A 10,519-nucleotide genomic window follows, 5' to 3' on the forward strand; every position below is an offset into this window, starting at 1 on the left:
GTTTTCGGGGCGGTAATTACAAAAAGAGTTGTCTTCTGGCTTGTAACGCCGTGTAGTTTGGAGACAGTCCGACGTCTCGGACGAATATATCGCCTCATTTTTTTTAGTTAAAGAGCAAGCCAAGCAAGACTGCTGTTTCTGACTGCTTCTTCCTCGGCTTGCTCTTGGAAGTAGAAGGCGTTACAGTCCATACGACCACATTCTTAACTGCAAATGAAAATCCAATAGCAAATGGTCTGAGAAACTTGCGAGTTTTGAGATTCTCATGGCGGTTCTTCCGAAACGCTATTAAATATATGCCAAACTACAAGGTGTCCCACATCAAACGACAGTAATTTTCGAACCAAGAACTTTCAGCCTGTTACAAAATGTGTAATCATCGTAAAATTTAAAATGCTCGCGTAAAGGCACTACTTAGCAATTACAAAATCCATATTCTGGTTTGTTACATCGTGTAAATTGGTAATGGGGTGGCAATGTTTCTGACGAACGTACTGCCTCCATCTTCAAGGCAGAATATAGAGGAAGTATGTTCACCAAAACGTTGGTATTAACAACCTACCAGATTATACACTGTCACCACCCAGGTCATAAGATTAACTCCAAGAGCGCGAAAATCTGACATTCTTATTAGTTTTGAAGTTACGAGAAGAGGAATGCATATAGGGTATTGGTGGGAAAGCCGGAAGGAAGGAGACCACTGGGAAGACCAAGGCGTAGGTGGGTGTACAATATTAAAATGGATCTTAGAGAGATGGGGTGGGATGGTATGGGTTGGATTGATCTTGCTAAGGATAGGAACCAGTGGGGGGGGGCTCTTGCGAACACGGTAATGAACATTTGGGTCCCAAAAAATGCTGGGAAATTCTTGAGTAGCTGCAGAATTGGCGGCTCCTCAAGAAGGGCTCAGCTTCATGAGTAAGTAAGTCACTTATTGATACCACCCTGTACCGTGCCAAAAGGTAAAAGTTACCCATGGCCCCATGGTGTATTTTAGGCCTCGACACCAGATGGAGAGTGGTTAACCTCACTCTGGCTGCAAACCCTGGAACCCACTGAGAGAACACCAAAGCTGACGTGACGTGATGGCGCTCAGAGAAATCAAGAACAGGCATCTGACCCCACCTGAGCTGTTGTAGCAAGCCACATTACTGACCCTGTCACGAAACTAAATTACAAGTTCTGGTCCAAATGACTCTCTGATGCCGTACGAGCTGAAAAACGCATGTGCTAGAAAGAGAAATAAGGGAAAACGTGCTAAGCTGAGGCAACTCTGCTCCTTAACAAATACAACAACAGGGTATTTAAAAAAACTGTCCATAAAACTGGAGCTAACAATTTTGTAAGATTGTAACCAAAACGCAGCTACGTAAGAGAACGGTATCTACCCTAAATTTACCAATAAAATTACATAATTTAATCTGTGGTTCACTTTAACCGAGTCCGCATCTTCTTAATGTTTACACCATAAACGTTCATATACTGGTAAAGTAAGGTAAAGTTGCCCTGTGCTTAACTAAATAAGCACTACGCCATGAAGGTGTATCGGGGAGTGGATGTATACATCCATATTTTCTTGACCTCGGCTCTAGCTGAGGGTGAGTGGTCAGCTTCACGCCCCGGCCGCTTTACCCCCAGAGAAAGAGCCCCCGTATCCATTGGATTGGAGGTTGGATGGACCCCGGAGCCAGCGTAGACGACGTGAAGAGAAAATTCTTGACCCTACCGGTACCCGAACTCCGATCCCTCGGTCGTCCAGCCCGTAGCCAGTCGCTATACCGACTGAGCTATCCCGGCTCCAGTTCATATACTGGTAGTGGGAAAAATGGCGAACTTCTCGACGCACGTTGTGCATATGAAACCGATTACTGGAGAGAGATGCGGCAGCCGGCATTCGGCTCAGGTACGAATCGATAAAAGTAGAGAACCTGTTCAGTACTGAAGATCAGCTTCGCTCGCCGCCAGCTGGTCGGCACGCCACTCAACAGTATAACTCCATTAAAAACTGTGTAACACACAGCACACTATCCGGGAACCTCACCCCATCCTAGAGGAACAGAATGTCCTTCACAGAGGTTCGACCGCAACATCGAGTGCAGTGAAGTACTATTCCCGTATTGTTCTGCGCACTGAATTACGTTCCTTGAAATTACCGTATTTACGCATGTATAGGCCGCACATTTTTTGCCAAAAATTCAAGAGGAAAACTGGGGTGCGGCTTATATTCGAAATATTCGAAATCACACTTCATTTAAAAAAAAATTATATTCATAATTAGTAATAACGGGTGTAATACTCCTGAAATAATAATACTCCAAGAAAATTATTTTTTCTATAATTTGTCTGAAAATTGTGCTGCGGCCTATACATGCGTAAATACGGTATATAGCCATGTCGTACAGCGTTCAGGCACGCTTCAAATAACGCACATCTGCGAATTTGAAAACGTATGCGGGCCACCTTACTTAATGCGATTCTATACAACCTCCAATAATAAACGAAATGTGATATTGCCCAAGAAAAATAAACATGTGTGAATGAAACCAACCTCAACGGCACAAAACTTCCTGAGCAGTCGATAAAGGAAAAGTTATATTGTCCCTGTGCTTAAGTAATTAAGCACCACGCCATGAAGACGTATGGAGGCGTGGATGTATAGATTCACGTTTTCTTAACCTCGGTACTAGTTGGAGGTGAGTGGTCAGCTTCACGCCACTTTACACCTGGTACCCACTGTATAGGATGTTGGGTGGACCCCAGAACCGGTCTGGATGATATGGAAAAGTGAAAATTCTTGATTCTACCGGGACTCGAACTCCGACCTCTCGGTCGTCCAGCACGAAGCCAGTCGATATACCGAATACGCTATCTACTGCGACAATTGAAAAGTTATGACTGTACTTAATTACATAATTAAGCACTATGACATGAATGCATATGGAGAAGTGGAGGTACAGCTCTATCATTCTTAACCTCGACACTAGATGGAGCCGAGTCGTCGGCTTCAAACACCTGCCGCTTAATCCCCAGGGATCCTAAGCAGTCGACAGGTTACGAAACTATTCAAGAAATTACATACTGTTACGAAAAGTGATGACTCGTTCCGATCGCCAAACAAGCCCGGAAATGGACTCTACCAGAACCAGTTATTCAGTTCAAGCATCCAATAAAGAAGGTAACATCCCTGTAAGAGGCTGTGGAAACCCACAAGGTTGTGAGACGTCGAAGCTCCCACATTTTCTAGACAATCGGCTCACAGATGGAGGTGAGACTGTCATCCTTAAGCGCAGGCCGCCCTTTACCTCCAGGAAGATTCCTGGTACTCATTTATGTTAGAAAGTGAGTGGAGCCCAGGGCCACATTACGGCTGGAAGGGTTTGGTCAAATGAAAAATCCAATGACCTGATCCGGAATGCAAAGCGCAACCTTCCGGCTTCTAGCACAGTCCCTGCACGCCCCCACTTCTCCCAATCCTATCCTCTCACACGCATCGCTGTTTTCAACAAAAAATGCATGAACCTGTTCTCCCGCGCGTATGACCCTCTAGCTTCTGCCTATGTCAACCTCTGATTAACCATCCTAGCAATACTATGCCAAGATCCGCGTTACGTAATTTCACAGTTCCTTGTTGCTTCATGTGAAGTTAATTAAACATATTGGTGAATAAAATGTGAACTATACATAAAACAGAATTAGACCACCATAATATTAGACAATGTTACCAATATCAGCCCACTTAATCTCACTGTTCCCATTTCCAATCTATCACTTAGTTCCTCTTTGATCCAAATATTCTCGTCAGCACACTGTTCTCAAACACCTTCAGTATATGTTCCCGCCTTAATGACCCTCTGTGGCATTTTATAAGAAACATGCTTTTACAGTGAGTTGCTATTGCCACGACCAACCTACCAGCAGGAGGACCACCCCTTGTCCAGTGTCTGCAACTGCCTATGAAATATAGTCACAGCCATCCTTCATATCTGGAGGCCATCTCCATCCGCAACCGCGGACCCATACACTCAACACAAAAATATTTGCCTCTACACGTAATAGATCAATGCATGAACCACCTACTATATATTACATCATCATAAGTTGTTACACATGTAACACTTTGATTATTGAACTGAAGATCATCTCAAATGGTTACTTTACTGGAGAAGACACGAAGCAAATATCACAATTTTTATTGCCCCAAACTTGGATTAAATAACTGCAGCAGAATCCAACTTGTGAAGCCAGTAATTACTCAAAGAATTCCTCGCCTTTTATGCAATTTGAAGGTTCACTACTTTGTTCAAAAAATCCACCACTAGTAGTGTCCTGAGTTGGATGAATCTAATCCACATTGCCAACAGCTATTTTTTAAAATGGATATTAATATTCCCATCTCATCTGTCTACTCTCCAAGTCCCTTTCATTCTGATTTTGACAGAATTTTTCTACACATTTCTCACCTCTCCCATGCATGCTGCATATCCTTGAACACACATGACATGAATCTTTTACTCAGTTTCAGTTTTCCTAGCAAGACAAGAAAATGCACATGATCAACAAACACAAAAGATAACATGGTACTATCAAAAAACCACTATAACGCTAAATTTCTGTCCATGTAATGGATAACAAAAGGCAATGTAACACTTAACTTATGTATCTACTATTAACCCCAAATTACATATCAGGAAGTAGGATATTTAACAAACGTAAGACTTGTAACTGGAGAAGGCTGTATTAGAACTGAAACTAAACTCCCTTACTAAAATTCTGGCCAAATGCTGGATTATATCTGATTACCCCAACCAAGGATAGAAAAATAAGTACCAAGATCTGTGCCAGGTCAGAGTTCAAGCCCCAAATGAAAATCAAAGTTCTGATAATAACACATATGATCAAGCCATCACACACCTCATGGGACGCTGACATAAGCACTGGTTGAGTGACTGGTAACGAAATTAACATCAATACATCTTCCCCAAAAACCCCTTATATGACCTTATTACTGGAAACATATGCCCACCCGAATCAACCGTAAAGCTAGGACAGTAGATGGGAATATCATTTGTATATGTTCATATCAGAACACTAACGACTGACCACTGCTGGGAGAACCCTAAATCCTACATGGCTATTCTTTTTGTAGTTCCTTTTATGACAATGGCAGTACCTACTTGGTAGGATGGCTGAATGGTGAATTTGAAAGGACTTGGAAGGAACTGGTACTATCCTAGCATGTGCCTGAAGGGAATGTGAAAACCACAAAAACCTTGGTCAGGATACCAGTGTCCATGCCCAGACTAAAACTGAGTGTCTCTCAAATATAACTCTAAGAGTGTTACCATTATAGAAATCTACCTCATCACCACACAAACATGAAATTCTGTTTCCAAAAATAAAAGCAGCTAACAACAAACCACCTTCAATGCACCCTGCAAATGCTTGGCCTATAAAAACAATGCCACAACCATCTACACATAGTGGAACACTGGAATGCACATTTGACCAGTGGCCAATACTCTTCACGTTCCTTATGGAATATAAAGCAGCAAATAAGTACCTTTAGAACACTATAAAACGGAAAGAATGTAACTTAAACACCTCCCATTCAAATGGCCTACTTTTTCCATGTAGCATGGTCAATGGTTAATCAATCTTGTATAACAATTACTGCAGGTGTAAGTGCAGTATATTATTCAAAAATTAATGTAACATAACTTGTGTGCAATTTTCGCACATTATAGAAACCGAAAATCATAATTCAGCTTCAGTTAACCAAAACCACCGTCTTTATTCAGCAAATAATGTTATATGACAGAAACAGCAGGAGTGATAACGAGCAGTACCTTGTATTAGCAAAAATTCAGATATTGTTGGTCATAATTAACATCAAAGCAGTTGTAATGTCTCCAAGAAAAAATGTTTTCTTTTCACATGAAACTGGGTTCACATGGCAACATATATACACAGCCTCTCTTCATAATGCACTTCTTATAACAGTGCTTATGAAGTAAATTTTGTAGTGCTGGCATTCAAGTACTGGTTGTGACAGACACATCAGTTCTAGTTATTTTTCTGCAGGACAGTAAGCTTCAACCATTCTAGGCATAAAAAATGATTAAGAATTCTTTATCTTGGAAATTTATGCAAAAGGGAAATTAAAGACTTGAGTAAAACTCTTCTACAATGAAGACGGAGGCAGTAAGTTCTTCTGAAATATTTATTTATTTATTTATATTAGTGAACTTCCACCAGACTATATGGCGTCACATCTCAGACGACAGTATTCTTCAGTCATCACAGTGAAAATGGCAAATCGCAGCTTGATAATACCTTCGATCTGGTTACTTTTAATGTCCTGTATTATTCATGAAAATGGTCACTGTTTTCTTTTTCTTTCTTTCTTCTATTTTCCCATAAATCAAAATACATTGATACAGGACTCATCATATCATAATACCATCAGTAAAAACATATACAGGCAATTCTACAGGTAAACAATACATATAAATCATGCTTATCAAAACGAGAAGATGCATAAAAATCAAGAGAAAAGATTACATCAACCATGCAAAAAACACGTATCAGATCAGCAATCAGATTATAAATTATTTATAAGAAGCAAGGTTTTCCATTATTCTCCAATCTTGATATTTCCACAATGAGTAAAAGGAGCCAATACGGAGAAATTTTTTAAGGCATGTTTAAACTTATTAACATCATTTGCCATGTTCTTTAGATTTTGTGGTAAATTATTAAATATCATGATCCTGGAACAGTAGACACCTCATGACACACTGCCCTACACTACATGAGCAAAGAGAATAGCATAAAAAAATAATAATAAATAAAATCTTGGAATGTCTGCTCCAAACTTACTACGTTACTTAAACTCAAATGTCGCAGAAAGTAGGATCTTAAAGGAAAAACCTGTCTTTCTCCTCTAGAAGTGTTTCTGAATCCTGAATATGATTTTCAACTTCAAATACATCAATCCTGAATAAAATTACAAGGCATTACCGAATTCAGGCATTCATAGTGGTTAATTACTGCTGTTAATTCCATGCTTGAGTTGTGGGCAGATGTTTTGGAGGAACCTTCCACCACATACACCTTTGGCTCTGAAGATGGAGGCAGCATGTATCTCCAAAACGTTGGCAACAATGCCCACCAGCACAAAATATAACAACCCAAGAATGGAATTAATATCGATGACATATTTCAAAGGCAGCCATCTCAAATTTTTACTCAAGAACAATTCCTCTTCTAAATGGTTTGGATGATACCAAATTGTATGAAAGCACAGAGAACTGTACATATCACCTATGAGATAAAGTTTCTGCTTTAGACATGGAGATCCACCTGATAAAATCATGGAGAAATTTCAATAAAATGACGTATATTGAACTCTAGGGAAGATATCTCAGATTAGAGTACACATTTTTCTTCCATAAATGAATGACATGGGCTTTTCTTTCATAAATGAAACAAACAATTGGTACAATTGGTATTAATATTGCATTAAGATACACATATTGCACCACATTACATAATATACACAGGCAACCCTAGCATCCTGATGTAATTGTAAAGCATGATGGAAATTATTCCCACAAGAGAAAGGTGAGCACTTACCATAGCTATTCCCAAAAACTACCTGTCTCTACAGATCTCACACTCTACAACATTAAGTACAAAAAAAAAATCTTCACAACCTAAAACATGAAGACTGACCTAAATCTTTTCTCAATCATATCACTAACTTCCATAAGGAAGTGTAGTCTGTAAAAGTAAAAAGTAAAGCTATCCCTGTGCCAGGCCGCGAAGGCCCATAGGGTTGTGAGACATTGAGGGTCCCACATTATCTAGACAATTGGCTCAGAGATGGCAGTAAGGTTGTCAGCCTTACGTGCCAGGCACACTTTACTCCCCAGGAAAAATAGTTCATTAATTCCTGGTACATACTCATTTCTGTTAGAGGCTGAGTAAACCTCAGGGTCTAGTGCAGCTGGAAGGATTAGGTCAACTGGGAAAAATACGATGACCTCATCGGGACTTGAACCTGCGACCTTCCGGCTTGTAGCATTGTTATTTACCTGGATATAATCTACATAATGCTATTTGGTTCTCTCTCTCTCTCTCTCTAAGTTACTAACTACCTGCAATCCTGCAAATTCTGCTCTTATAAATGGCACTTAAACTTGCGAACATAACACTCTTGCAACATTCCACAAACCCAACTCTCCCTAACAACAATGGTTCCTTTTCACACTACAATAATAAAGAACATGCATGAACAAATAATATTAAATTAAAATACAACCGGCTCTCCACCATGACTTCTCAGTTTGTTCTAACACAATCTTATTTCAAATATGCCATAGCAATCACAGTACTGATAACATTTTCATGCAGACACAGTTGCAGTTCTTCCAACACAACCAATTTCGATATTCACCCTGCCTCTCTGGTATGAAACGCCTGACCAGAAAGCTGCTTCACAATACTTCCTACTCTATAGCCAAGTAATACCCATTGTCAATTGCATCAGAGGAAAATAAAAATCAAGGAACACTAAAAATTCTATTACTAAATTACAGGCAAATAATACAAATTCATTAACACTCTGAGTCTGAAATTCCATTAACACTAACAAATTTTGTTCCTAATAGAAAACAAATTCTCTCCATTACCAACATGAACTGCTTAATTAAACTATAAGCTACCAGACAACCAAGGAACTGCAATACAATTCCAGCATAGTAGATTTTTCTCATCTCACAACCTCTCAACCAGCATGTACCAGGAACTATTTCACTACCAAAAGCGAGAATCTAAAGTGACATACTTCCATTCTCTGGCCTATCTTTGTAGCACTTTTCTTAATTAAACACAATGATACCTTCTTATTTATCTGCTATAGCAGTCGATACATATAACCACTAACATTATATCATAGGTTAGATCAACTATCTATTATTTTTTATTTTTTTTTTATTGATCGGGAGGTGGGACTAAGTCCCTTGTACTGTGGCCACTTCTGGCCTATTGCACCAGCCCCAGATGATAGGTGAGGGTGATTGTGGAGAAATTGGTGGAATGAAGACTGGCAGGGGAAACCGAAGTACTCGGAGAAAACCTGCCCTAGCGCCACTTTGTCCACCACAAATCCCATCTGACCAGACCCGGGATCGAACCCGGGCCACCGCGGTTTGAAGCCAGTGACTATCTAAGGTACAAAAAAGGGTTCTTTTTTCCAAGGTTTCATTGTCGACTAATCGAAATTCTGGGGAACTGTGGACAGCATATGTATATTTCTGAAATGAGTTTAATGGTTTTCTGAAGAGGCAACTGATATGCAACATGAAACTCAGGCATTTGCAACACAGACATGAATATATTTCATTCACTCTATCACTACGAATAGTTTTAATTTATAATATCTACAATACAACTGAAAGTAATTTCCTGCCAATCTCTCTAGGCTGAACATTAGTTTGCGTCGTCTACACCAATCACATGGCGTACGCGGTGAGGGTACAGATGTCAAGCCCGATTCAGAACCAGGCACTCCTTCATTAAAACTAAACGTGTGCTTCTTCTTACCTAGTCTCAATTCGCCAAAATTTCCACATCCTATCTTCTTTCCAACCCTGAAGTTGGGGCCAACCATCAACACCCCCGAACTACTGGATACGCTGTGCCGACTTGTATGCATGTTAGTTCTTGCTCCAGCACTTGAACGTGAAACCCTTTTTGAAGATTCGTCTCGTGTATCTTTATCCCTTTCTCGATCTCTTCCTTCGCGTTTCTGCATACTGTGTAAACCACTCAAACCAAACTAAATGGATTACCACTGCAAATGGCTGCTCTTGTCACAGGTAGGCCCCGGGCCTACAGACAATACTAGCAGCCATGCAATTTTTCGGTGCACTTGTTTGGTTTTCCCACTTATTCATCCTTAACAAATATCCATCCTTTACACATATAAATACGGTACACAAACAGCCTAACTTTTCGCACATCGCTGAGTATTTCCAAAGGAATCCAGGCATTCACCTCCAAGACAATGCACAAACACATCCCATTCTAACCATTTTCCTCTCGCCATCAGGTCGCGGAATGATACAAGACTACATTCCAGAATCTGTGAATCAACTTGACACCGATAATTTGACGAAGATTAGTACGTTTTAAATATCACACCAATGTATACAGTCTAGACTAAAAAATATACAAACGTTTATAATATAATATTATACAATCATGAAATAAAAGAACACTACATTCCTCCTATACTACCGTTTCTCAAGAACTAACCACAACTTTGCTAAAAGTCAGCGCCTGCGTATAACTTACTTCCGTTACTAACCCGATTAATACCCTGCCGATGTATGATTTTACACAATTATACTAGGCTTAAACTTTAAAATATTAAATTCCAGCTTAAACTCTGTAAACTTATTGCCAATAATATAAATTATTACTTGAAAGTAAAATTCAAATCGTATTATTGACA

The 10,519-nt window shown here is 39.7% G+C and overlaps 1 protein-coding gene across 4 annotated transcripts in view; it reads right to left on the reverse strand.

The window, feature by feature from the left end:
* LOC111865195 (casein kinase I) overlaps positions 1-10,328 on the reverse strand; it is a 154,351-nt gene extending 144,023 nt beyond the window's left edge. For all 4 annotated transcript variants that reach the window (XM_023853034.2, XM_023853032.2, XM_023853033.2 and 1 more), the window contains exon 1: positions 9,607-10,328. In XM_023853034.2, the coding sequence (XP_023708802.1) occupies positions 9,607-9,817 (211 nt within the window). In that variant the 5' untranslated portion in view covers positions 9,818-10,328. The remainder of the gene's footprint in view (positions 1-9,606) is intronic.
* Positions 10,329-10,519: the final 191 nt, after the last annotated feature.

The sequence above is a fragment of the Cryptotermes secundus genome, unplaced genomic scaffold, assembly GCF_002891405.2.
Source record: "Cryptotermes secundus unplaced genomic scaffold, Csec_1.0 scaffold238, whole genome shotgun sequence".
NCBI classification, from domain to species: Eukaryota; Metazoa; Arthropoda; class Insecta; order Blattodea; family Kalotermitidae; genus Cryptotermes; species Cryptotermes secundus.